Genomic DNA, 27,966 nt, shown 5'->3' with positions numbered 1-27,966 from the left:
GCCGGGGAGGAGGGCAGGAGGCGCCTTGGATCTGGAGGACAGGTTTGGGGGCCAACCCCTAATTAAAACCTTTTGTATGAAGTTAAAAAAACTCCATTCCGTGTCTGTTTAATATTTAACAGATGGGGGGGGGGGAGATGCGAACACAACTGCAGACGGAGTTTTGCTGATGTGCCAGTTACAGTGCAATCAGATATTGTTTAATTAGTATGCAGAGCAAAAACATGCCTTCGGATTATTTATTAACCAAAAAAATATGGGGAACCGCCCCATTTTCTCCCCGAGATGAAAACTTTTCGCGAAGTTTTTATGCCTGGCAGTAACCTCCCGCCCTGCAGTACTCCGGCTGGCCGGGGGAAGGGGCAGGGCGGTGCTGCCGCGGCCCGCGGAAGGCTGCGCGGACGGGCGCGGAGCGGCGCGGCAGGGTGCGCCTGCGCCTTTAAGGCGGCGGCGGCGCGGGGGGCGGCGGAGCGGCGGCTGCCGATCGCTTCCCTTTGATAAGGTCCTGGCAACTCCGTAGCCGCTCTGGGATGCCGAGAGAAGGGGGCAAAAAATAAAATAAATACTGCCCCCAAAATATACTTATTTTATTTTCCTCACGAATGGCGAACCACCCCCCCCCACCTCCCCGGGCAGAAGCTTCCCCCCGCTCACGCCTCGCAGCGGGGATGCCCAGGGGCGGGAGCACCGGGCGGGGCAAGGGGTGCTCCCCCGCCTCTTCTTCTGTATTTTTAAATTTTTTTAATTTTTTGGAGCCTGTTTTTTCCTCTTTTTTTGTGCTCGAGCGTGGCGGGCGGCGCGGAACCGCGCTACCGCCCTTGCAGGACCGCTCCGCCGGCCTCCGCTTTGATGCGCGCAGCGCTGGCGGGGAGAGCCCGGGGGCGGGGGGGCGGGGAGGGGCGGAGGGGCGGGAGGAGGGAGGGGAGGAGGCGGGGGAGGGACCAGCGCTTTTGTATTTAAAATAAATAAAATAAATAACCAGGGGAGGGAGAGGAGGGAGGCGCGGATCGCAGTGGGCTCCTTCCCTCGCAGCCCCCCTCCCTCACCCCCCCCATTCCCGATGCTCTCCGATGCGGTTGCACCGCCGGGGAGGAGAGGAGGAGGAGGAGGAGGAGGAAGGACAGCGAGGGGCGCGGGGGGAGCGGGGCCAGCCTGCGCGCTGCCGGCGGCGGAGAGCGGCGGGGCCGCGGGCGCGCAGCGAGCTCCGGCTCCGCGGTGAGTGGCAACTTCGGGGGCAGCGGGGCCGCGCTCCCGGCGGCTTATTTTTTTTTTTTAATACGGATTTTTTTTTTTAATTTTTTTTGGTGTGCGCGCCTTGCGGTGCCCGCGCTGCGCGGGCGCGGTGCCTCCGCGGGCGCGGCCGGCCCGGCCCGGCCGGGGTCGGCTGTTGCTCAGGGCTCGGAGGATCCAAGTCGCTCCGGACTTTTCCCCCCCTCCCCTTCCTCTCCCCCAGCTCCGGCTCCGACCTCTCTCCTCCCAGCCCGTCGCCATTTCTGGAGCAGGTTTTTATTATTATTATTATTATTATTATTATTATTATTTTGCACGCCGGTCCAGCGCCGGGAAGCCCGGCCGTCTGGGGTCGGCGCCGCCTGGGGGCTGTCCCCCCGGCCCCCCCCGGTGCTCCTTTCTATTTATTCTCTCTTCCCGCAGCCGGGTTTGATGGCTGCCGGCTCCGGGGGGCGGCGGGGGCCGCGGGGCCGCCCGCCCGGCCCGGGATGCCCCGCTGCGCCCAGGTACGGCCGCCGCGCCCGGCTGCGCCTTAACCCCCCCGCCCCCCGGATATATATTTTTTTGGGGGGTGTCCCTGCTGCAGCATGTGGTTTCCGCAGAGAAGCGCCCCAAAAAGCCCTTCTCCCGAGCGGGTGCGCCCCGTCGGGGGGGGGGGGGGGGGCACACGGACCGGCCGCCCCCGGCCGCGCGGTGCTGCTGGGGCGCGCAACGTGCGCGCTGGAGGAGGGCGAGGGCAAAGGGGCTGTGGGGGGTGCGAAATGGAAACCAGATGCCGGGGCAGGGACGCCCCGTGCTGCCGTGAGCTGGCGGGGGGGCCGCGCTGCCCCCCCCCCCCCCCCGGCCCCGCTAAAAGTGCGCCGGGAGTTCAGCGGAGCGGATCTGATAGTCGCGATCGGGCTGGCGATAGAGCCGCGCTCCCTCTGCCCTGCCTTTCTCTCTCTCCCTTTCTTTTTTTTTTTTTTTTTGAATGTGAAGAGTTGAAAAGCCTGTTTACTTTTTGTCTTTGATGTTGGGAGGATCTGGTTTTGATTAGATCAATACTCCTTTTTTTCTCCCCCCCCCCCCTTCCCTTCGCAGAGAGGAGGCTCAGAGGATCCCCTGCTGACTCCAGGCAGAGGAAGGCAGAGGCGCAGGCAGCTCCTGGAGGAACTGGGAGCCCCTCTCCCCATCGGGCTCCGCAGCCATGAGCAGTGCCGTGGTCCTCGCCCACCTCCCAGACCCCAGCAGCAGCTTCAGGGAAGACGCCCCCCGACCCCCTGTCCCGGGGGAGGAAGGAGAAGCACCATGCCCGCAACTCGCCAGCTCGTTTCTCCCCAAAAGCCAAAGCTTCAAGGCCATGCCGGTGCCTCCTGCCCCGCGGAGGAATGAGAACGGACTCGGGGAGCCGGAAGGCAGCGCATCTCCAGACTCCCCTCTGGCCAGATGGACCAAATCCTTGCATTCCTTGTTGGGAGATCAAGATGGTGCCTATCTTTTTCGGACCTTCCTGGAAAGGGAAAAATGTGTGGATACCTTAGACTTCTGGTTTGCCTGCAATGGCTTCAGGCAGATGGACCTTAAGGATACCAAAACTTTAAGAGTAGCCAAAGCTATATACAAAAGGTACATCGAGAACAACAGCATCGTCTCCAAGCAGCTCAAGCCTGCTACCAAGACCTACATAAGGGATAGCATCAAGAAGCAGCAGATAGATTCTATCATGTTTGATCAGGCACAGACTGAGATTCAGACTGTGATGGAGGAAAATGCTTACCAGATGTTTTTAACTTCTGATATATACCTCGAATATGTAAGGAGTGGAGGAGAGAATCCTGCTTACATGAACAGCAATGGACTGGGGAGCTTAAAAGTTGTCTGTGGCTATCTCCCGACCTTGAATGAAGAAGAGGAATGGAGCTGTGCAGACTTTAAAAACAAAATCTTGCCTTCGGTAGTTGGACTATCCAGCAAGACGTTGAGGGTTACAGCAAACGTCAGAGCTACGGAAACGATCGAGAACGGATACAGGTAAGGGAACCTCTGGAAATTGTGCTTTGTTTTAACTTTAAGGACTTTGAGGGTGCTTTTGGAAGGCTGTTGGGGTGGCATGCTGGGGAGCTAGCAGGGAGGCTAGGCTTCCCGTGGGGCTGGGAGCACGGGTGCTTCCCTGCATCTCCAAACACTGGAATTTGGGGAGCGTTGGCTGGGTTTGGGTTTTTTTCCCCTCTGTACAGAGGAAAACAAGATACTTCAGAGCCTCTTAAGCCCTATTGGCTCTTTCAGTTCTCTTATAGATCAAAAACTTCATAGCAACTATGTCCTCCGGACATACGTTAATTATTGGTTCAACTTTCAAACCTATTAAGAGCAGTAGTAGAGTGGGTCGTATAGACGCATGAATAATGTAACCTACTAGTTCCCCAACTCCACCATCAACCAGTGTTTAACTATGTTGGTTATGTGGGAAGCAATTGTGCGGTCTTGGAGGAGGAAATGTATGCGCTTATTACATCAAACTCTGCAACTTGCACAAAATCTGCTTTTATTTTGACCGTGTGTGATCTATAGCCTCTCCCATGGCGTTGGGTGTTGGTATCGTGTCAAAGCCATTTAGGGTGGCTTTGAGCCAATGCATACAGGAGGATACTTAAAATTGAGTACTTAAGGTGACAGAGACATTCCAGGTATAAACTAATAGTAGATCTTTGGTGCTCTCCTGTAGATCTTTGGTGCTCTCCTGGTGGCCGTGTGCTCAAAGTTAAACTCATTAAAACGTGGTTGTGTCTAATGGCAGCTCACGAGGGTGCGGGGAGTGGTGTGTGGTGTGGCAGGGTCTTCTTGTGCCCTTGTCTTGGGCTGCGTCTGCCTTGCCGAACCCTTCCCTTTTGTTGGAAATGTTGGTGGCACAGCGGTGTGAGGAAAGTAAGAACCGTCTCAAAGTGACGGGGGGGGATGGGAAGGAGACTCTGATGAGCAAATGATGAGTTGTATAATCCTCTGAAAATGTATTCTTTCCTCTCCCCACCCTTGCCATAAATGTGGATTGTTGAATCAGGGCTGAGAGGAGAGGGCTCTGCTGGCAGATGTGCGCTCTCCTCTGCTGGCCCAGGAGGTTGGGGTTTGGTATGGTGAGTGTTTGACATCTCGTTTACAGGAATTTGGAGAGTGTGTCTGTGATTCATGGACATCAGAGGGCATCAGGCTTCTCCTGGGGAGGCTTTGCTGGAGCGCGCCCTCCTCTCCTGCCCTGCGGAGAGCTTCCAGCTGTGCCGGGCTTCCCGGGGCTGAGCCGCTGGGAGGGTCCCCTTGCCCGGGAGGGTGCTGCGGGGCCGGAGGCCTCTTTGGTCCTCTCCCTCTCCTGGAGGCCCTCCCTGCCAGCGGAGGGGTGATGGAGGGGTGATGGGCGTGGGTGCCGACAGGAGGGATGCGCTTCGCCCGGTCCCGGCGTGGCCCCTGGACCTCTCCTGCTGGGGGTGCGGGGTGGGGGGCACTCGCTGGCAGCTGCTCTGTGGAGGACTTGGGCTTTGGGATCCTCATCTCGTGCCTGAGTGTTACTGTCTGAGCATCTGCTGTTCTCCAGAACTTGGTTTGAACTGCTGCCCTTCGCTTGCTTTCCAGGAGGGGGATGTTTGATGCTTTTATCTCTCAGCCTTTGTTGGTATTCAGTGCTGGAAGGGCTTGGCTGTAATGTTCTACCAGAGCTGCAGGCCCTGCTAAAAACCCACATGTGCCTTGTCCAGGAGAGCTCTCGCAGAATGGTGGCTGCTTGCCTGATTAGTGCTGGGTTTTTTTTTTCCTTTTCTTTGTGGTTTTTTTTTTCCTTTTCTTTTTTTGTCCAGAGATTAATGCAGCTTGCTCCTCACGTGTCAGATCTACCCTCCTAGGACATTAGGTAGTGCATTTTCCTTTGATCACCTTCTGTTGAATTTCCAGGAGCTTTTGCTCTCCATGGGGCCAAGAGATCTCAATGCAAAGAGAGGGAGGTCAAGCTGAGATGCTCCTCGGTTCCTCCCTGAGCTATCCATTTGTGAAGCCACTTGCGCGTGCATGTGCTAGAAGCTGATGAGCATATGGATGGGTTATCTCTCATCACTCAGCATTTAGGATGGCGTTTAGGATTGGAGCTGAAGCTCGCACAAAGTCTTTCCTGGTGAGCGGCCAAACCACACCTCCCTCCTCGTGTGTGTGATGGAATTAAAGAATTTCTGCTCAGCGCGTTATGGTTTTGAAGCGCCGTGCAGGCTCTTGCCATTCGCTTTGGTGGGTTTCAATGTGATTATACCAGCGAAAGCCAGGTGTGCTGGGCTGAGCACACCTGATGGTGGGAGCAGAGCAATCTCGGGCCAGCCCTGTATTTGCATGGGAGACCACCTGGAAATCCCAGGGCACGGAGTCACGGCCAAAAACACGGCCAACGGGAGACCACAGAAACCGTACAAGTTGAAGGACTTTGTTTGGCCCCGGCATCAGTGATGGACAGGAACAGGAGAAGTCAAGTGAAAACACAGTGTTTGCGCCTGGCTGCAAAACAGGCGTATGCATGCAAACTGCTGGCTGTATATTTGGAGCCCTAATACAGGGAATATTTTGAATGTAGAACCTCCCCCTTGTCCTTCAAAGTGACTCCCCTCCCCTGTAGGTTGTGGTGTGGTTAAAACCGGCCTCCCCACGCTGCGCTGGACCTGGCCCCATGCTCCAGGAATTCCAGCTATTATTTATACGCGCTTCTAAATTTATCACGCACGAGTTTGTGTACATAGAGAGTGCTTCTTCCTTTGCAGTGCCGCCGTGTAACGTGGTTTTGTTCAGTCCAAGGTGGACTCATCTGCCTCCCATTAAGGTCTAACATCAGTGGGACTGGCCTTGCTTTGAGAAGGCTGGGGCTTGCAGATGGCCTTCTGCCGGCTCCCAGTGCTTCCTGGCCTTTGAAAGGACCCGCCGGTGGAGCTCCTTGTGTGTGAAGTTATTGGAACCAAGTTTGGCTTCAATTATCAAAGTAAATGATGCCATTGTAAAGCTATGCTCGAAGCAGTGTTCTACAATTAGAGCATGGAAGCTGTGATTAACATAGTTTTGTTAAAATACACTTTTTTTTTTCCCCCCAGGTTTGTGCATGCGTTGTTTTTTTTCCTTTTTTGTCTTTAAACCCATGATTGCCCAGTGATGTTTGTCCCAAGAAAATACTTAATGACATTCAGTTTTGCCTCAAAATGAGCCTTGTAGATTTTCTTCTCTCTCTAAGTCTGTGGTTTGAACTGCCAGAGTGCTTTTATTTCTAAGAAGCAGAGTTTGACAATAAAAAAACCCCCCACACTCTGAAATTGCACCCTCATAACAGGGGATACAACCAAGAGCCCCTGAAATTTTCATGGCGTCATAATACCTCCGATATGCCCATTGCCTAACACAGCATATAGAGAGTTACATGCTGTGTGTCATCGCATCAAGATAAGAATAGGCTGAGAAACATCAGACATTCTCCTTGAAGCTCCAGAGCAACTGCTACCTGACAGCTGAAAACACTTTGCATATTGAGTTTGGAGCTGGGGTGTGTGTTTGTGTGTGCAGCATCTGCGGCAGGAGACCACCGCTTTCCACTGGAATTTAAAACCCTCGCAGGCAACTTGATGCATCTGGGTGCAATTACTGTAGTAAGGTGGTCAAATTAAAAAAAAAAAAAAAAAAATTAAGCATAGCAAAACAGCCCCCATTGGTTTTCTTAAAGGATGTGGGGATTTCTGTGGGGCAGTGTGGTGGAGGTGGAGTGTGGGAGCTGGCTTTAAAAAGACGTAAAGTTTGGGGATTTTTTTTGTCCATGAGGTGTTGGTAGATGAATCTGTGCTGCAGTCCAGTACTGATGGGAAGATGAGTTAGTTCTGGCCACTTTCTCTAATTATATCTTTCCAAATGCTGTGTTTGGACACACCTCCTCTCCCTGTGCCGTATTCATACGGACCCACTGCCTCCGCCCCCACCCCAGCCTCTCCAGCAATCACCTCTGCTGGAAGAACATGGCCAGTGACCCTCCTGGATGCAACCAGGGATGACACAGGCACCTCCCGGCGAGGTGGTGGATCTGTGCTGGGGAGCATCCTGCACCCCGGAGCCTCGCGGAGCATCCTGCACCCCGGAGCCTCGCGGTCCTCGGATGTGCTCTCAAGACCTGGGATGGTTTCAAATTGAATAGTTATAAGAGCTGCATCCCTTACACAGTCGACCCAAAGGCCCACCAAGGACCTAGGAGGGGTCGCTTGGACTGCACATCCCCCTGAATCAGAGTAGAAGACTACATGGTTTTTAGAGGAACTTTTTTTGTAGTAGTAGTAGGATAACTTAGCTTTCACCCACATGTGGAATTAATTTATCTTTGAAGATTTAACTTCTTTCCTGTGGCATTCCTTACTATCTTGGGTTTTTTTTTTCTTCTTCTTCCCAGATATATATTTTTTAACATCTTGATCTCCCCATCAGAAATGCCTTGGCCTCCTTCGGAAAGGAATGCAGCCCCGGCTGGGCTGAATACCTGCCTGCAGCCAGCCCCGCGCCTCTCATACCAGAGAGGCCTATCTTCCCCACCATGCTTCCCCCTCCTTTTTTTTTTCTTTTCCCTTTTTTTTTTTTAAACTTAAGCCTTTGTGGAGGCTCCTGTTTTCAGTGCTGGCGGAGCAGGAATGCGCAGCGGTGGGGGCGTGGGGTGCCTGGTTGTTTGGGAGGGATGGAGAGCGGGCGGTGGGAGGACATTGCTGCTCACTTAAACCCAGCTGGTCCCCTCCAGCCCCCGTGGGGGCAGGGAGGTGGAAAGCCCATTAAAAAAACCTGCCGAGCCTGCTGGCACATTCCTTAGGCCCCCAAGTCCTGGGTAAGTGGCCCTAATTATTAAAATCAGCAGTCCTTATCAGATGACAAGGCCTTTTGCTTTGATATACAAAGGCAGAAGCTTAACAACCCCATCTTTCCCTGGAAGAGGAACAAAATGTGCACCTTAACATGCGGCTTTCAAACCTCCCTGCATAATCCCCTTATCGCCTGCCGAAGATATGTATATTGATCCCGGCTGGGAAGTTGGAGTAATGGGAGGTATCGGGCAGGGGGACACCCAGGTCCTCCCCTACCCCCCCCTCGTGCGGTGACCCTGCCATGGTGACCCTGCCACGCTCCTTCACAGCCCATGTCACTGCCCATGGATTTTTCATGCGACCGCTCTTGGGTACTCAACTCAAACATCCAGGCTGGGCTTTGGGTTTGCTTCTCCGAGGGAAGCCAAAGGTGTTGGTGTCGGCAGCCTGCATGCCCATTAATACAACCTGATGCTCCGGGCCTCACATCCCCCATCCTCCTCTTCCCTCCTCCTCTTCATGGTGGTCCTGCTCCAGTAGTTTCAGGCAGTTCTCTTGTTTCAGGCACACAGATACCGTAACGTGTATTCCCAAAGGGACCCTAACTCCTGTCTTCAGAGTAGACTTAAGCATTTATTAGCTGGTGCCTCAGTGGCTTTCAGTGGGACTTGAGCTATGAACTTCTTGATGTTTTGCCTGCTGATGCCAACAGCAAAACTCCTGCTGACCTCAGCAGTGCAGCATCAAGCTTTAAGGACCAAGTTTTTGAAGATATCAAAGTATGTAGAGGTGCTTCCTGGGATTTTCTAAAGCGCGCTTCCAATGCTAAAAGCAACATCTTTAAAATTGGACTTTGGGTGTGTTTAGACAGCGTGTCCTGGTTGCTGCTGGTCTGAGCAACGGATGGTTAGTTGCTTCTAAAGAGGTTGAGCAGCCAGTGTGTGTGGTTCCCATAAGGAGAGTGCTACCATGAAACTTGTCTGCTTTTCTCTAGCCCAAGACTGGCTGGTAACTAGGTTCCTGTTTTGCTTGTCCCTAGGTCCTTCAAGAGGAACGATCCCGTTAACCCATACCATGTGAATTCTGGCTATGTTTTTGCCCCAGCAACCAGCGCGAATGATAGTGAAATATCTAGTGATGCCCTGACGGACGACTCCATGTCAATGACGGACAGCAGCGTGTAAGTATCTCGTGTTGGCCGGGTCCTTTTGGGATGCATCTGTGAATCCGCTGCGCCGATGCACCATGGGGGCTTACGGGGGCGATGGGTCCAGGGTCGTCACCCTGCTTCTGCTCGCCGTTGACTAGGGGCTGCCGAAACTGAGGCCTGCACCCAAACCGAGAGGTGTAGCAGGGCCTGGTAGCCTTGCTCTTCACACAGTCGCCGGAGGTATCGGATGGAGTAAAATAATGAATCCCTCTATTGCCATTTTGCAACTGCAGCTGAGCAAACATGTTTTCCCCTATGCTAATGGTGCTGCCTGACTAACCCAAGGAGCGTATCTCCCTGAGCCTTTGTCTTAAGGCCAGGCTTCCTTAACTAGTTATCAGTCATCAAAGAGGAGATTACTTCCTGTAGGAAGTACTTTCTGTAATTAAGGTTCGTCATTAATGTCAGAATGTACATTAATAGGGCCAGTGACCTGAAGGGGCAAATAGCTGCTCATCTAGTGTGGCTGGGGCAGTCTTCAAAGACCCATTTGAATGGAGCTGCATGGGTCAGGTCTGGGTGTTTCAGGAGCGTAGGGATGAGAGATGATGCTGTGGCTGAGCCCAGGAATTGCAGGACCTGTCTTTTCCTCCTGACTCTGCTAAGAAGTGTGCAACTGGGAGCAAGGCATTTGACTGTTTTTCCTCAGTTTACTTGCCCCAGCAGGAGAGAAATGGTGCTTTTGTGTCTGGGGGTAGAGGAGACAGTAAGACTCAGTGCTCCTAAGGACTGTTTTCTTCAACTGGGCAGAAGGCAGATGTTGCCGTTTGTGTTTCATGATCTTCACTTCAGTACGAGTGCTCTAGAAGAGCCCACCTGTAAACAGAGTGCTGCGTTCTTGGTCTGCACCTCATAAGTGAAACTTCTCCAGTGTCTCTGTGAGATGTGTCCAGTGATTACTGTGTACTCCTTGGAGAGGTTTGCATGCTGGGTTTTTAAAGTCAACAGTGCTGTGTGATGGTGCATGACAGAAAACAGGATTTACCAAAAATCCTTGATGCGTAAACAAAAGCTTTCTTTTTTCTTAATGCACATGTGTATTTTGAACTGATATTATGGAAAAAAATAGTTTGTTGTCCCACTAGATTCCCTTATTGAACAATATTGGCATTAAATAAAAGAGCTGAATCATAGGGTGACTTCTTTATTTCTTCTTACTGGCTCTGGTTGTATGTGATCATGTGTCAACAGAGCATTCATTGGGTTAGTCATTTCTGGACCAGTGTAGGGTCACTTGGGATTCACAGGGCTAGGATTATACCCTCTCTTCACAGCAATGCCAATTGTAGGCCTTATACAGATGAGAGCACTGAGTGAGAAATAAAGTGCATGGTGGATGAAAGGCTTAACTGAATCGCTTTCAGCCCATTGTTAGTCCAGGGGAGCTTAGCGGGGATGAGAGGGCAGCAGCCCGCTTTGAAATTTGCTTGAACAAGTGAATAGGAGCTCCCCATAAAGCAGCGCGTGAAAGGAGCCTGCCTGTTTTTTCCTGCCGTAACAATAGCCCGCGCAGGCTGTGAGAGTTTGGGGAAGCTTGGCTGATTAAACTGCCCGCAGCTCCAGGTTGGGGGGCGGCGGGGAGGGCTGGGGGGGAGCGGGACGGCGGAGGTTGGAGGAATATTTCCTGCTGCAGACCCAGTCCCCCGGGCATCCCCAGAGCCACGCTCCATCCGCGGAGCCGGGAGCAGGCACACACGCTGGGATGTTGGGTGTTTTTGGGAGTGGGAGAGGTAAATTGGCAGTTTTGGAGGCTGGGCTTAAAGTTAAGGCTGATGTAAAACTTCCTTTGCAGAAGTGACGGGCTGCTGCCAGGGTTGCAGTAAAACGTGGGATTCGCAGCCTCTCCTGGCACCTGGCTGAGCTGGTGGCTGAAGATGCTGTAGGGGTGTTTGGGGCGCAAACCTGCCGTGCTTTCACAGGCTGAGCCCAGGTGCTCCTCTGCCTGCGAGGTTTTACCCCTCTTTAACAGAGGACCCGGGTTTATTCTGTTTCGTCAGTGCGAATGCAAACTGGTTCTTTTGGCTTATATTGGTATAAACTGAAGAGGAAAAACTTGTTCTGGAAAAGTCTGTCAGACATAGCAGTAAAGTGAGTTGTTTTTTTTTTAAAATAAATCTAAATCTGAACTGTACTGGAATTAGGAGAGGTCTCCACAATAATGCACAATCTGCCTTTTTTTTTTTAATTATAGATTGCAGGGATCAGTCTGTCCGTATATATTTTGTAATAGCCACAAAGCATCATGCAAATTTATATTTCCATTTCTTGATTGGGGGGGAGAGGAAAGGGGATTTTTTTTTATTTGCTTATATCTTATTTATGGATTTACTTTGGACACAGGGGAATGCTGCTGAGCAAACTTCAAATATTACCTTATCTTACAAACCAGGCTTTTGATGTTGGCAAGATCAGAGGCTTGTTTCAGAGCCGTTGCCAAATGAAGATGGGAGTGAATGCATATGCGCATGAGTCTGATATTTCAAAGCAGCAGTAAAACTACATTCAGGTTAGGTCAGGCACATCTGAGTCAAAAGGCTAAGATAATTGGCTCAGCCTAAATGGCAGCTGACTGGGTAGAAGACTTCAAACTAGTGTTTCCCCCAGAAACAGATTGGCTTAGTCCCAGCCTGGTTAGCTGAAATGTTTATAATTAAACTCTACTATTTAGTGCCTAAACTCTGCAGCTCTTCAGGCCGCAGCTTTTAGTAGCCAAGAAAGTGAGTGCAAATGTTTGCTGCTGAAGCAAGGGGAGAGGTGGCACCTGGGGAGCTGGGGTTAACCCTTGTCCTGCCCCAAAGCCTCTGGCCAAGCTCAGCCTTTTCATTTCAAAGGCACTTTCTCCTGGTCTAGGGGATCTGCTTCAGCATCAGAGCCCCCATATCTCTTGCTGTACTGAGCCGGGCTGCAGCTCCATCCGTCCGTCCCTCCTGCAGTCGGGGCTCACCCGTTGGTCACCCCTTCAACCCTGGCATTGTCCATTTTCCCCCTGTTTTATATGGAAGGCCTAGGTTTAGACAGCCCTCATCAAAGTGGCTGTAAAAGTTCCGCCCCATTCCCCAGGCTGACTTTCCCAAGCTGCTCCACAGCCTTCCCATCCCAGTGAAACACCTCTTTTTTAAAAAAAAAATCTTTTTTTAATTCTGCGTGTTGTTACAAGTTGTAAAACTCTTCTGACAAGGCAGGCCTGTAGAAGCATGGAGCAGGAGGTTTGATGTGGGGCTCTCCAGTGCAACCAGAGGAGTTTTAGGGGGAAGGAGCAGCCTTCGTACTGACCTGAACGAGGGCAAATCTTAAATAAAGTGAGGAGCTGCGTTGTTGGGTCAGCATTGCTTTTCCTCCTACTTTTTGAGCCACCCTGCCTGGGAGTGGCGTGAGTCCCCGCTCCTGCTCCATAGCCTGTCCCAGGACTGTCCCTTTGGGCAGAGACCGTCCCCCGGAGCTGGAAGCATGGGGACACCCCGCAAGGAGATGTGCTCCCAGCTCGGTGGCCGCAGCAGAGGGGTTGGGGACGGCATCTTGTGCTTGCAGACCTGGAGGGAGGTGGGGAGCGCATGAGGGCTGCAGGGCTCCCTGTTGTCCCTTGGTTGTGTCCTTGGGTGCCTCGTGTTGAACGCGCAGACCTTCAGCTGCTTCCCCGCTCTTCCTCATCTGGCCTCTTGGACTGACACCTCCGCTTTCATTGAATATATTAACGGGATTAGTCCTGTATGTATGCATGCATGTAACATGCTCGTGCTGGCATTTTTACTTACCTTTAAAATGCCTATTGTACTGGTTATTGCCTATATTGAAGGTCTTTCCTAAGAGACCCTTATCTCAGTAAGCCTCAGTTAACAAATGCTTCCCTGAAGGTACAGGTGATTTGGTTTTCACCTTAGATTTGCTTTTCCCCCATCCTCCCCCAAAGCTAAGTCATGTCATGAGCCCCAAGCCCTGTTTCCCCATGGGTTCATGGAGCAGAAATGCTTGGTGGCCACCAGCGGCTGCAGTCGGTGGCCATAGCTGGCTGTGATGGCCGGTGTGTGCTAGGCTACTTCCACAGAAAGCACTCCAGAGCCCCGTGTTGTGCAAAGGGGACATTAAAGCAATTAGTTCCTTTGACTTGTAACGTAATGTGTGTTCAGGGACCGTGTCTAGAGGAGGCTGATGTTCATCTTGTGGCATCAAGGGCTTTCTCTGCGGTCCTAGTGCGTTCTCTTTTTATTATAAGGATTTTTCCAATTTTTTTAAAGTGAAATTGTTCTGGTCTTTCACTGCGGGCTTTGCAGCTTAATCTTGCTCATTGAAACAATTTAATGTCAACTGAACGCTTTGGCCAAGATCTTTGCAAAGGCCTGCGATAGCGTGCTTCGAACCTTGAGGCGTGGAGCGATGGCATCATCCTCCTCAAGAGAAGGGACCTGGCGTCTCCAGGAAGGCATTCCCTTGCACCTTGTCTCCAGCTGCATGTCCAAAACATGTCGGTGTGTGCCCACCGCTGCCATGGCCGTGGGAGGTGGCATGCAGGGACGCCGTGCTGTGTCGGCTCCTCCGGCAGCAGCGCGGGGCCGCCGCTGTCTGCTCGGCCGCTGCCGCTCCTCCTTGGGCAGGAGCTATTTTCTCCGCTCAGGAGATGAGTCAGGTGTGGGGGCAGGTGGATGAAAGGGACAGGACCGGAGATCAAGGTTATTCATCCAGTCTGAGGGAAGGGGTGGAATTAGACATTCAGGATCTCCAGGCATGCTCTTCCGGCTGTCCCCACTGTCTGTAGAAGGCCCTTTAATCCTAACTGAGGTAATTTTTTGTGTGGCCGGATGAAAACACCCCGCGTTGCCTCGAGCGGGCTGTGCAGGGGGCCGTTCCCACCGGTGCTCCTCACCTGGTCTCTTCTCACGGCTTCCTGGCCATGAGCTGGCGTGGCCAAGGGGAGCAATGTCGTGCCCGGAGGGTACGGCCCGGCTTTGCTCGTGCCTCGCGGTGGCCTGCCTGTGCTGGCCAGCCTCACGGCAGGAGAAACATCCTGGATCTTAAGTAGGGCTAGAGATGGGGAGCAGCCTTTTGGTGGCCATCCATCTTCAGCCTCTTCCTTCTTGTTTCCACTGTGCCAACACTCCATGGGGTGTTTCAGAGCTTGAGGAAAGTTGTGGTCTTAGAGAGTGTAATTGGGTGCTGAAAAAGCAACAAAAATAAAGGGCAGAAGCAGAAACCTAGTGTTGGAAGGGCCTTTCTGTAAGATGCCTCAGAAGTGAAGCTGATGGGATCTTTGGGCGTCTTCCTGCGTGGAGTTGCCTTCGGCTTGCTTTTCAGTGTTTGCTTAATTACTGCACATCCGTGTGGATGGTGACACAGGCAGTTCCCAAGCCGCCAGATGTTCGAGGCTTCAGGTGATGTCTAGAGGGCTCAGCACCTCTGGGGTCGTGGGCCTGTGGCGTGCCTGGGTGGTTTCAGAGGTGGTGGAGAAGCGTCTTGGTTAGAGCACAGGGAGAGCCCCGACTGACAGTGACCTCTCTTCGGTGTGCAGAGATGGGATCCCCCCGTACAGAATTGGGAGCAAGAAGCAGCTCCAGCGGGAAATGCATCGGAGCGTCAAGGCCAACGGTCAAGTTTCTCTACCTCATTTTCCGGTAAGTTCAGGTGGGAGCTGCAGGGTCTGGGTTGGCCACGGGAAATGCCGGGACTGGGAATGGGCACACGTGGAGGGCAGGGAGCAGGGGAGGAGAGCGTTGCCATCCCTACGTGATGCCAGAGAAGAGATGTTGCTTGGTGTTGGGCAGGAGCCACGTGCTCTCAGCATCCTTGCAAAAACCCGCTTGTGTACAGTCACGTTTTGGTCCTTCCTGAAAACCAGGTGCTAATTAAGGCTTTTCAGTGGCACTGAATTTGTCCTGCTGCTCTGAATCTGAGCAGAGATGCCCCGGTTGGGTCTAGTGAGAGTCTTGGCTCTGGCCACCACCCTGACACCTCCGCTGGTGCCGAGCAGACCGAGGCTTGGCCTCACACGCGTTGCCGGCGGCCTTCGGAAGCACACCTTCTGTAAGCTGGCGGGAAGCAGGGTCTCCCAAAAGAGAGACATTTGCAGCAGATACGTGCCTTGCTTTGAGGGGATCTGATTCGTGGCGTTGCCGTGCTCTCGAAAATTAACTCGCTGACTTGCTAATTCAGTTGACTTGCAGACTCCCGATTCCTGCAGTGAATAAACTGTTTACACAGACAAGTATAAACTTATCTTGTCCTGAGATTAATATGCTAAAATTCCTCTTTCTGCTGTCTTAAGCAGCAAGAAGTCATAGATGATATTTCTGGTGGAGGGGGGGTGGTTTATGTGGTTTTTCTTTTTGGTATTCTTTTTTCCCCCTTCCTCCCTAAAGAAAGTTCTATAGCCTGAGCTTGTAAATTAGATTATTTTGTCCCAGGGCGTGCAAATCGACTTTCTCTGTAAGGCAGTGCTTTGATCAGGGACTGAATAGAGCCAGCTTGTGTAAGAGTGACAATTTCCAGCAGAGTGGCCTTTTTCTACCCTCACATCATTTCTGGAGCTAAGTGGTTGCCGGAGAGAGGCCCCACCTCATCTGGTGGGTAGTATGTGAAAGAGTTGGCAGTTCAGCTTTCTGCTTTCAGGGGAAAAAAAAAGAGGGAGAGAGGAGGAGAGTGGGGGCGAGGAGTGGGGTGCGTGGGGGTGGCAGGAGGGAGGGCAGAGTCGGGTGGGTGGTTTCTTTTTCCTCTTTTTTTTTTTCCCTCCCCTTTTCCTGCCATGTTTGCTTCTTTTGGCAGAAATTCGCGTTTTGCCTTTTTATATTCTGCACTTGATTTGGAGATGTTCCCTTTTTCCCTTGATAGATCTGCTTGAGGCAGCCAAGCTCAGCAGTGTAGCACCGCTAGCCTGCAGCAGCTTTCTTCATTTTCTGTACAAAGAGATGGAGCGGGGGGGAAGAGATCTAGGACACTGTTGAGACAACACTACCTCAAAGGTGCCCAGTGTGTAGCCAGGAAATAAATTACCAGCACTTCTCTGATCTGCAACCGTTTGACTTCTTTTTTTTTTTTTCTTCCTTTTTTTTTCCTCCTTTCCCTTTTTCTCCCCCATTTTTTTTTTTTAATTTCCAACTCCTTTCTGTTTATACTCACTTTATTCCTTGAGTTAAAGTCTCTCCCTCCCACCTCAGAGGTTTTTTTTTTTTTTTTTTTTTTTGATGTTTGACAACAGTCTTTGAAGATTTTCTACTTCAGAGTAGCTACTGATGGGCTGGTTGTACTACAGAGAGAACAAGCGGGGTTCCTCAGAGTGCGACCAACTGCTCCTGCCGAAGGCAAACGCTGGTGGGGAGGATGTCACTCCATGAGGCCACAGCACTAGCTCATAAAAATCCAGAGCAGACCATGCCTAGTTGCGGTCGTCTTTTCATCCAAACATGGAGACACAACAAGCATAGCGGGGCCGGCGATGCTGCTCCGGCTAAGCGCCCGCGCCCCGCACCGCCCGCTAAACATGCCTTGTGCCTTCTGTCCCCGCTCCTTGTAGAGGACCCACCGTCTTCCCAAGGAGATGACCCCGGTGGAGCCGGCTGCCTTCGCCGCGGAGCTCATTTCCCGGCTGGAGAAGCTGAAGCAGGAGCAGGAAACCATGGACAGTCTGGAGGAGAGGCTGCAGCAAATCAAGGAGGTAGGAGGATTAACCCTCCCAGGGCCAGGCAGAGCTCACCGGGTGCTGCCCAGCTTGCGGGGGGGTGGGAGGGGGCCGTATCCTGCCCACGGGGAGGAACACGTTTCGATCGCACTGCAGTTTGCGAGCCCACGGGGGGGACATCCTGGTGCGCGCCTCGCCGGCTCCCTGTCCTCTTGCATTTATTCCTCGCCATCGCTTGGCCGGCAGGACGAGGAGAAGGAGGGCTCGGAGCTCCCCACCAGCCTGCAGAGCAGTCGGGAGATGGCGAACCCCCAGCATCCGCAGCACCCGCTCTCGCTCCTGCCCTCCGGCAGCTACGAGGAGGACCCCCAGGCCATCCTGGACGAGCATCTCTCCCGTGTGCTGAAGACCCCTGGATGCCAGTCGCCTGGCATGGGCCGGCACAGCCCCCGCGCCCGCTCCCCCGACCGCCTGCTGATGGGCAAGCTGCAGCCCGGCACGGCCTCACCGGCGGCGTGCGCCTTGGTGGGTAAGGGGTTCATCACCAAGCAGACCACCAAGCACGTCCACCACCACTACATCCACCACCACACCGTGCCCAAGACGAAGGAGCAGATTGAAGCGGAGGCAGCTCAGCGGGTGCAGTGCTGCTGCCCGGCGGGCAGCGACTACTACTGCTACCCCAAGTGCAAGGGCCACCTGAAAAGCACAGACCCCCCTCTCCCTCCGCTGGAGCCCTTCGGGTAAGTCACAAGCGTCTCTCTCCATTGCACCCACCCCAAACCATCACCCCATCATCCCCCTGCGATGGGGCTGATCGGGACAGCCCCACAGCAGCGCAGGGGGCTAACGGCAGGCTCGTGTCCCCTTCTCGCCATCAGCAGGACGGGGACGCTGCCGAAGAGGCCGGGCAGAGGAGTGGAGAGCGTTGCCCTGCCGGCCGGGGACGGGGGCATGCCCGGCCCCGGTGGGGTGCAGCTACCGGGGGGCGAGGCGGACCGGGCACAGAACGTCTGGCAGTGGATGCTGGAGAGCGAGAGACAAAATAAGCACAAGCCCCATAGGTAAATACGCAGCTGTCTACAGCAATATCGCTCCTGGTAAATATTTATATATTACATGGGCTGTCTATTTTTACAATCGCTAAAAACAAATGAGACTCTTTGCTCCTCCGGTTTAATATAAAAGCTGTTCCGCAGAACCAGAAAAACCACAAAAATGTCATGTTTTTGGCAATAAACCTCCTTTCATGTTATGACAGACTTTTGAGAGGGAGCGAGCAGAATAGGAGCTGCTATTAAAGTCATATTTTCCAGCTTTTCTAACCCTACTTCTTCCCCTCCCCAAGCACACAAAGCACAAAGAAGGCCTACAGCTCCGACTTCGCCAAGGGGGCCCCCGGCCGCCACCACCCGTGGGGGACCGGCAGCCACCCGCGCGGGGCACAGCCCGCCCACCCCTTCGTCCAGGACCCTGCCATGCCCCCGCTCACCCCACCCAACACCCTGGCGCAGCTGGAGGAAGCGTGCCGCCGGCTCGCCGAGGTCTCCAAGCCGCAGAAGCAACGGTAATGGCTGTGGGAGGGATGGTCCTGGTCCTGCGGTGGGGCTTGGGGAGCAGCAGGGGTAGGAGAGGTTTGCTGGGTGCTGGTTGTGCTCATCTTCAGCCAGCGCTCGGGCTGGTGGCGGGCAAGGCGGTGCGGGGAACGTGGATGGTGTCTTTCCCGTCTAGGTAGAGGGTCAGCCATGGGGCTGGGACCGTGGGGACGCGTGACAGCGCAGCTTGGCCGAGCCCCAAGGATGAGCCTCCTTATTCCAACCCCACCCTACCCTGGTGCAAATAGTTTGAATCCTAGACTATTACTTCCACTCTTTTGATGGCTGTAATTTGCCCATTTTTCCTCTGGGACGGACTCCAGCTACATACCAAGTGGAGAATTGGACTGGTTATCGTTCATTTGGGTATGGAAGGATAAATTAGCCCACAGCATTTTTAATTCTTCCTTTGATTGTTTACAACATGTGATGGTTGATACAAAGAGCGAACTTAACGACCCACAGGAGACTTCAATTAAGAAGATTGTATTTCAACAATTTTTTTTAAAAGTCTTTTTTTTTTTTCTCCTTCTTCTTCCCCACTTGCCCTCCCCCTCTGCACTTCAGATGTTCAACCTCAAATCAGCAGAGGGATCGAAACCACTCCGCTGCCGTTCAGGGGGGAAACACCCCTTTCTGCAATGCAAGTCTAACGACAGAAGAGTGAGTATTGCACGCACATAAAAGGATTGGGAAATATGTATATATAATAATTATATTTTCATTAAATGGATTGCGCTTTGAAAAGAGAGGAAATTCTTATATCTGATATTTCGTCTTTCAAACATTCTTCTTAAAGAAAGAACAAAACATTTTCAAATCTTGTCTCTGGCTCTTTTTAACTTGCATTCCTGCAAAGTGGACAAAGATTGGATTAGTCTAATTACAGGATGGTTCTTTTAACAAGAAATCTGCTACAGAGAGGTCTAAAATGGCCTAAATAATTAAAGTTTTCTTTCTTACCCTCTTCATCTTAAGCAATGAGTAATGTTTGAAGTCCAGACTGAGCCACCTGACTAGAGCCTTTCATTTTTAATTGGTTGACCTTAAGTCCACCAGCTGTCTTTGCTAGCAGCTTTTTTTCTGAAGCCACTCTACAAAGACTTAGAACAAATTAGGAAGACTAAATTACTGCGGACTAACACTTTGTGACCTTTTGACATGCCAAGTGTACATTGCCTCAGAAGCAGTTGTAGGTTTGGCTGCATGGTATTCACTAGAGCGTTGCCATTTTGCTGGGTAATATTGTTTTAATTATTCTTTAAGAAGGGTTTCTTAGTGCAAATGACAAGATCCAGTTAATTTTATCCTCACCGGGAAAAATAAGATTACCTGTGTACTTCAGGTGAAGAATCTGGCAGTGGTTTTGCTTTGTTAGCTGTTGGTGGTTGCAGGTGGTTTTGTGCATGAGAAGAAAGCTTGGCAGATGCTTTGTATGAAAGCAGATGAAATGAGCCTTTTAAAGTCAAGGGTGTTCAATACTGGGGCTCGCTAGATAGAGGTTAGCCCATGGTGAGCCCTACGCACGCTCACCTGGCCCGCAGTCCTGCTCTGATGCTTCCAGCAATCATCTAACCTCCATCCCTCAGTTCTCCCATCCATAAAATGGTATGAGGTCTCTGCTGCCCACGGCTGGGTGCTTTGTGATGCTGCGATTCCCACCATCACAGTGAGCAGGAGCTGTTGCGGGAGCCCAGCAAAGGGCAATGCGGCATGACAAATTCACATTGAGTACAGGAATATCTGACTTTTCGGGTCACACCCAGGGTATTTCTGACCAGCGTTATGTGTGGCAGAAACACTACTGGATTGAGTGCAGTGAAACGGCTTGTTCTCAAATGGAAAAATAGAGGGGTTTGTGTGTGTTTTCTCTTTTTCAGTCACAAAGAGCCAAAGAAACTGTCAGTTGTTCACACCTCTCAGTCGAGTGAGTTGGTTGTCACCTATTTTTTTTGCGGAGAAGAAATTCCCTACAGGAGGATGTTAAAGGCCCAGAGCCTCACACTTGGGCACTTTAAAGAACAGCTGAGCAAAAAGGGAAATTACAGGTAAGAATCTGTCATTTGTTTGCTCTTTAGTATATTCTAGTAAGTCAAAAGAATCAGCAGATATTTTGCAGGTCTACCCGCAGTGACACATTTACCTTGCTTTTCAGAGCCTGTAGATCTTCTTATTCTCTTCCTACTCAAACCCAGAACAACTTGGAGATGGAGAAAGGGGCCCTGAGCTGCGGCTGGGCTGCGAGGCCACCTCCTCTCCATCTCCCTCCCCAGCCTCCTCCCCGAGCTGCATAAAGATGCAGGCTGGCAGGCTTCGTGCTCCAACCCTTGTCCAAAAAGCTTGAGTACCAGGAAAAGCTGGCATGGCCTTGTGGCGAAGGCATGGAGCAGTGGGGTTAGGTTTCCAAACTGGGGTCAACATTCATCTTGGTGCTGGCCTCCTGCTTTGCCTACTCATTTAATTTTTTCACTTTTAATTGTTTTTTTGCAACGGTGTGGCCGTAAATGCGGTCAGTGAAAGGTTGGGATGTTGCATCTGAGTGGACGTGTAGCTGAGACGCAGCCAGTTCACTTTTCCCTTTATTAGGGAAAAAACCTCTGCCCTGCAGGGAAAGCTCTGACAGCGATACCAAATTCTTCCTCAGAAACTCCAACAAACCCTGCCTGTCTGGTTTCCAGGGCCCAGCTCCCAGTTTAACCAGTTTGCTGCTTCCCCTGCTCTTCTAGTTCCCATGGCAGTAGCTGCACATTGGCTATTTTTGCTGTACTTTCCCAGTGGATCTGGGCACTAGTGGGATCATCTGGTGGCCACTTCTCCTGCAGGGTGAGCAGGAGAGGGAAGTTCCAGTTTTAAGTTTTGAATTTGCACTGAATTTGGTGGTGCTTCAAAGAGACGGAAGGCTTGCCCTGTAACTGCCAGCCTCTGATTTAACCTCCAGATGGTCGTTTGGGTTTGGTACGTGGACTTTCCAGCTGGTGCTCCATCACGGGCCTGTCTCTAGCTTTGGAACGTCCACCTGTGCAGATCAGGAGTAGGTCACCTAAGGGCGCATTCGGGCTGGGGGATGCCGAGCTGGGGTCTGTCTGTGGTTGTTGCACAGCAGGGCTGGGGCTGAAATACTGCCAATCCTTCCCCAAAACCATCTTTGCAGCCCGCCCAGCTGCCATCAGATGGCAGCAACCTGCAAGTACACCCAACCTGGACAACCTCCAGGAGAGGTCCCTGGGCTTCTTGCACCGTTGCGCCATTTTCCAGCCCCTAAAGCCTCTCCCGGCCGGCTGCGCTCCTCCTCCGGCTGACGCAGCCGTGTGCCCCAGTTGCAGACCAGTTTCCCTGGCCTCACCACTGCTCTGCCACTGCTCCAGTGGCTGTGTAGTCCCACCCCCTCCACCCCCCCCCCCAAAAAAAAAAAAACCAACCCAAAATCCTATTTGTTTGTTTTCTATGACAGTTTTTGTGTGATGCCCGAGTGCAGGAATAGGCTACTAAAACCTCTGTGGCCCAAAAGCCCCTCCAGGTGCAATTATTTGTGCCTTGTCAGACTGTAATTACTTTAGAAAATGTTTTTAAGTGACTGACAAGGATGAAACAGCGTTTTGCTTAGATCTCACCCCTTTACACCTGGGTAAAGACAATACAGAAATTTATAAAAGGAACTTGGGTACGTGCCCAGTATTTTATCTTGCACAGACACAAGGTGAAACTAATTACACAAATGTGTGTACCTCCAGGGAATCATTTTGATCTAAGCTTTGACTTTTGGCTGGACTTTGAGTGAAACTGCGGGTGACCTTCAGGGAAGAGGTCTGCAGTGCCCGGAGTAGCGTGTGTGTTACGGGGAGGCACTAACTAGGCTGCTTTGGTCACATCTGGCATTGATTTCTTTTTAAGGCACATTTAATAAGCATGTCTTTGAAGCCCTTGCCTTTCATTTAATGCACAAAGACATGCAGAAATGCTCCGCTCTCCAAATTCTTTATTGATTGGATCAGTTTGCGAGGCGGGTACCTCGGGCTCCCGCGATGCCAGAGCCGCGCAGCCGGCCCTGCCGTGGGGCAGCCGCCGGGAAATCGCCGCTTTGCTTTCCTCCCCCCTCCCAAAAAAAGAAGGAATTAAGCAGTGATTTAATACTGATGGCGTTAACAAAAAACAAACATACATGCACAAAAAAACTGGGTGGTGTCGGGTAATCTGAAGATGGCAGCGGTTCAAAACAGAGCTGTAACGCCAGGCCTGCTCGCCTCGATTGGTGCCAGATGTCCCAAAAAATAAAAAAAAAAAAAGAGCAAAGCTTGCCACATAAAATATGTTTCAATGGAAAGCCCATTTCTGAGCAAATAAGAGCAGAGTGACTTGTTTGAAGATGTTGTGGGGGAGGATTTTTTTGCTTTGCCTCCTCTTTTTCTTTTTTTTCCCCTTTTCTCTGTGAAATAAGGTTATAATTATGTAAAAGGTCATAGCGTGTTTTCTCAAATAAAAATTTTGTAAACACAGCCAGCGCTTGGGCTTGTGGAGGAAGTTATTGGGAAGAGTGGCTGTTATCTGGAGAGGGGCGGAGAAGGGGAAAGGGAAGAGAAAGTTCTTTGTAATTCATTCAAACTTTCCTTGGGTTTTTTTGGTTTTGTTTCAAGGCTGCTGGCCTGGGGAATTGTGGCCTTGACCTGCAGCATGAAAGTTGGTGGGAGTTGGGCCATTGACTTCAATGAGTGCAGGCTCCGAAGGACTCAAATAAGATGTTTTTCCTTGCTGAGCCATTAAAGACGCAACATGTGTCAAATCAGCTTGGAATGACTTTACAAAAATAAATCCTAACCATACCTTGACTAAATAGAGCTGGTTTCATCTCTTTGACTAAAAAGCCAGCTTTTATCCCCCTACCAAAATAATTTTAACGTACCCTAAAAATAAATAGATTTGCAGGCCGCTGTCACTAAGTATTTTAGAAATGGGTAATAGAACAGTCACTATAAAAAACCTCAAATTCTAAGACCCTGCTGTGGCTCTTTCAGTTTTAATAGTAAAAGTGAGCTTAATTTCATCTCCTTTCCCACACTAAAAAAAAAAAAAAAATAATTGCAAAACCCTTTCCCCTAACAAACATCTGCCAACCCCAGTTGTCTGGCAACTGCAGGGGAGGGGTGTGGGAGGGGTTAATTTTTTTTATATTTTTCTTTGTAATCCATCTGATGAAGGTTTTTCCATCCCTGATGATCAGATGGCAAAGCACTTTTCCAAGGGAGCAGGCATGTCCGAGGAGGTGTGCGGCGGCAGACGGACAGGCTCCCTAAATGCTATCCCTCTGAATGGAAGCCCTTCATTTGTGCATATGCAATTAAGCAGCCTTAGAAGGAAGAAAGCTCCAAACGGGATAAAAGGAACCTTTAATCAAGAAGCTGAACGGTCTAATTCAGGATAATAGAGGGGTCCTTACTGTTTGACACAGGAGGGGTGGGGGTGCTTTTTGTCTCTGGGAGCGTTGGCTTCATGATCTAACGACCCGGAGCAAAAGAGCAGGAATGCAGGACACTGCTACTTGACCTCCCCGTGTCACGTCCCGCAGGCTGGACCAGGGCTGCTCTGCGCCTCTGACTGCGAGGGAGCGTCGGGAAACAAATACAGGAGTTTCTGTCACTTAAAATGGATATGTGAATTAGGCATTTGGTTGTCTCGAACGTGAGGCTCCCGGGTTTTTTTTTCAGGAGGAGTACCGCAGAGTTTCAGCTTTTGCGTTGCAGGAAGCTGGGATGGTTTTCTTTTAATACATCCGTATGCCTAAAAAGCCTCTCCTTTTAATAACAGTTGCTAATTTTAATGTTGGGCTTCAGCTTTGAAACAAGAAAACACATGAAAGAAAGAAGGTGGGGAGAGAGGGGAGCCTTCAGAACGCTTTGCTTTGAAATTCTATTTATTTATTTTTTAAATAAGATACTTGACCAGAAATCACCGCGCTTTCTAATTTTCTTTATGGCTGAGGATATCCACTGCCAACGCGTATAATTTACTCACTGTAGAAGCTGTTGTCACCACTGAGGAGCGTGCACAGCCCTGCTCTCTCTGTCCCATCGCCATCCCTGCAGCCCCGGGGATGCTTTCATGTTGCTGGACCTGAGCAGCCCTGAGGTTTTCCTGGCCACGCTGGGCGCTGGAGGAGCATCCTAGGAGGGAGAGATTGGAAATGTTGTGGTTAAAAGAACTGCCAAAGCATCCTTTGCTTTACCTTTTGATTTTTAACTGTGTTTTAATTCTCCTTACCACAGATACTACTTCAAAAAAGCAAGCGATGAGTTTGACTGCGGTGCGGTGTTTGAAGAGATTTGGGAAGATGAAACCATCCTGCCGATGTACGAAGGAAGGATTCTTGGGAAAGTAGAAAGGATCGATTGATGGCATCTGTGTTTCTTAAGAAAAGTTAAGCTAGAAAAGTCTTTGGACACACAACAGTAGTGATGACAAGGAGGAAAAAAAAACTCTGAAGGAAAGTTTTGAACCAATGAAGAAAAAAAGTGAAGTCTATGAAGACTTTGCTGAATTAGCCTTAGAGGAAAAAAATGGCATTTATTATTCATGAGTTGGGTACTGAGATGATAAAAACCCTGAACTATTTATTAAAAACATGACCACTGTTGGCTATTGGAGATGCAGACCATGTTTGAGAGACTTCCATACATAATATATGATTTCCTGGGGATCTGAAATCTATGGACTAAGAGAAACTGTGTATAGCTTACCTTAACAGTAATCCTTATTGATATTTATTGAACAGTCTGTTTTCCCTTAAGTCCAGTTTTTGGATATGCTGCTTTAACAATGGAGAAGAGAGGGGCTGGGAACTGGGGTGATGGGAGGAAGGATTATTTTATTTTTTTATATTATTCCCACTATCTAAAATTTAGGAGTTTGGCTATGAGCACATTCATGATTTTTTTTTTTTTTTGAAGGGGGAGGAGTGATGTTGTGCCCAGTATTTCTCCAAGTGAAGATAAAACTTTTCTAAAGAAATAATAATAATAACCAAAATAAAAATACTGTCCTACCATTCATCTAGAGACTGGTGCATTTTAATCTATGCTGCTCTAATTTGAAATAAAGGTCTTAAGCGTTAAGTATGTTAGATGCAATATAACAACAGCAACTTGTTATTTTGTCCATGGATTTCTGCGGTGTGAGGTTTTTGCTTTGCTGCTGTCAGCGGTGAGGGTACCATGCGGTGCCCAGTGCCCCTCTCGGTTAAGGCAAGGTAAAGCAAAACCCTGAGCCTGGGAGAGCTGTAGAAGCAGCCATCCAGTTCCCGTTTCCATACTTAGCACACCAAAAGGACACGTTGCAAAAGCCAGATTAAAAAACCCATATGTATTCCATGTAGCTAGCTAATTTTTTTAGCCATTCTACTTCCGTGTTAGCACAACTTGTATTTCAACGACATGTAACTATGATGGGGCATGTTTTCAGATTGGTGTGGAGCGCGTGATTTGTTGTGTCGTGGTTTTTGGTTGGGGTTTGTGGGGTTTTTTTTGGCCTTACCTTCACAACACCCATGTGAGCCCGTGGGAGATGTGGGCGAAGGCTCTCTGCAACCCTTGGCAGAGCTTCGTGTGTGCGTGTGCGTGGGTGTTGGGACAGAGCGACCCTTTCCTGAGAAAGACCTTGCATTTCTACAGTTGGGTTTTGTGTTGATTAAGTTAATCTGTGCATTCTGTTTGCCATTGCTACTTTGTGTAAGTCTGTATATATTGTAGAAAATGTATGGTGAAAATATTAATACACTATCTCTAGTGTTTTTAAAATTTAATCAGTACAGTACCTGTGCCTGCATGGTGTTACGAGACCATGCGTCGCCCTATATTCAGGGTTCAAGCTTTCCCTTGTTTGTTTAAGGGGTTTATGTATAAATATATTTTATGCCTTTTATTACAAGTCCTGTACTCATGACTTTTGCCATGGCATTTTGTTCTACTTATACTGTAAATTATGCATTATAAAGAGTTTCATTTAAAAAAAAATTACTTGGTACAATAATTATTGTAATTAAGAGATGTAGCCTTTATTAAAATTTTATATTTTTCAAATTAATATTGTCTGACTTTTTTTTCACCCTTAATGCCTTGAAAGGTTTCTTCTCATCTATGGTGGTAGCTGGAAACAGTAGCTGAGCCTTGGCAGGAGCTATTCCTGCCGGGAAGCGGTTGTAGCTCAAGTAGGCAAGGCAAAGGCTGGGGCTGCACTTCAGTGCAAGGATTAAATCATTTACTGCTCGTTCAGGTAACAGCTCCAAACTTAGCGTAGTCTGACTGCACCGCCAAGCCCACCTGATGGGGGGAGGCCGGGCTGATAGAGGAGCGGGGACTTTCTCTTGCTCCGTAAGTGGGATAACGAAGCCAGGGTGTGATGTTCAAAGGGACGTGGCGGTCCCGGTGCTGGAGCTCTTCTGCAGGGCCATGGCACATCAGAGGGCTTCATCCTTAGGCAATGGAGGGTGGTCACAGTCTTACCCAGGTGCGATTTTGCTGGGACTGCTCACCTGCATCACCTGCCCGAGCAAAACCCAGCTTTGTAAAGTCCTGGCTAATGTGGCTGCCTTGGCCAAGATGAACTGGGGAGAGATTTGATGGAAGCGGCTGAGCAGGACAAACACCGGGGAGCTCCTACCTGCGCACCTTCCCTCTCACCGGTATTTATGGTACAAAACCTATTTTATAGCTGAACAAGCTTAATTTGTTCCTGAGGGAAGCTGCCCGTACCAGGGATGGATTTGTCTCCCAGCTGTCGTCCAGACCTTCTCCGGCTCAAGCAAGTAACCCTGGGAAAGCAATTGTGGAAATGCTTTTGGTCTGTCCTGTTGGTAACCAAAGCCAGCCTCTTTTCTTTTGCTAGACCAATGGCACCGACTATTTTTTTTTTTTCCCTCTCTCCACCCTATTTTTTCTATGAGGTTTTAAATTATCTGGGTTATTTTGTGTGTATGAGAAGACTTCATTTAAAACATCAGTAAAACTTCTATCAAAGGGCTCAACTTCACACCGAGTACACAGAGCTCAGGACTGAATCCTGCAGTTCAAGGGAGCTGCAGGCAGTTTTACACATTTAAATGGATAGTGCCTTGTTTTAAAAAAAACCATCTGAAGTTCATGGGGTTCATCTTAATTGATAAGCTGGACATAACGGATGGGTGTAGGGAGACTTCAACAACATAAGGGAAGAAAGGTTTTTTTTTTTCCCCCTCTCTCTCTTTTTTTAGTCTACCATCAAAGGTTGGGAACTTAGCACTACATCGTAGTATTATTTTTCTTCTGCTATTAAAATGAATCACACTGTGCCTAATTCTTCTTGGGAAGATGAATGTGTTTGAGGCAGCTTGAAGCCATTCAGTGCCTCACAAGCCTTTGCATCTTTCTATCAATGTTCCAAAATACTCACCTCTGTTTTTTGGATGTCTGTAGAAACAAAATATAAAATGGCTTCAAATACATGGCAGGCTGTTTAGCGGAGATGAAAGGGTATTTGAATAGTCTT

The 27,966-nt window shown here is 50.2% G+C and overlaps 1 protein-coding gene across 3 annotated transcripts; it reads left to right on the top strand.

Annotated features, from left to right (window-relative positions):
- Positions 1–996: 996 nt before the first annotated feature.
- AXIN2 (axin 2) lies at positions 997–26,459 on the top strand. Of its 3 annotated transcripts, none has more exons than XM_072881367.1 (11): positions 997–1,215; positions 2,311–3,240; positions 9,088–9,228; positions 14,759–14,861; positions 16,757–16,897; positions 17,108–17,604; positions 17,746–17,925; positions 18,210–18,428; positions 19,024–19,119; positions 20,337–20,504; positions 24,714–26,459. In XM_072881367.1, exons 2-11 carry the CDS (start codon positions 2,417–2,419, stop codon positions 24,838–24,840), a joined length of 2,496 nt encoding a protein of 831 aa, XP_072737468.1. In that variant the 5' UTR covers positions 997–1,215; positions 2,311–2,416; the 3' UTR covers positions 24,841–26,459. The 3 variants fall into 3 exon arrangements, with proteins under 3 accessions (XP_072737468.1, XP_072737466.1, XP_072737467.1); XM_072881365.1 differs by having other exon boundaries at positions 17,743–17,925; XM_072881366.1 differs by lacking the exon at positions 997–1,215 and adding an exon at positions 1,373–1,502 and having other exon boundaries at positions 17,743–17,925.
- The last annotated feature ends 1,507 nt before the right edge of the window (positions 26,460–27,966 follow it).

Source organism: Ciconia boyciana, chromosome 16, assembly GCF_034638445.1.
Source record: "Ciconia boyciana chromosome 16, ASM3463844v1, whole genome shotgun sequence".
Taxonomy (NCBI): domain Eukaryota; kingdom Metazoa; phylum Chordata; class Aves; order Ciconiiformes; family Ciconiidae; genus Ciconia; species Ciconia boyciana.
This window is presented reverse-complemented; position numbering and strand designations above follow the sequence as displayed.

What these genes read in the sequence shown, in the direction of transcription:
- AXIN2 (XM_072881365.1), top strand. Translation starts at nt 2,417, where the DNA reads ATGAGCAGTGCCGTGGTCCTCGCCCACCTCCCAGACCCCAGCAGCAGC. An exon ending in CCTCCGCTGGAGCCCTTCGG is followed by an intron (nt 17,605 to 17,742) that starts GTAAGTCACAAG and finishes TCTCGCCATCAG; the next exon opens with CAGGACGGGGACGCTGCCGA. An exon ending in AATAAGCACAAGCCCCATAG is followed by an intron (nt 17,926 to 18,209) that starts GTAAATACGCAG and finishes CCCCTCCCCAAG; the next exon opens with CACACAAAGCACAAAGAAGG.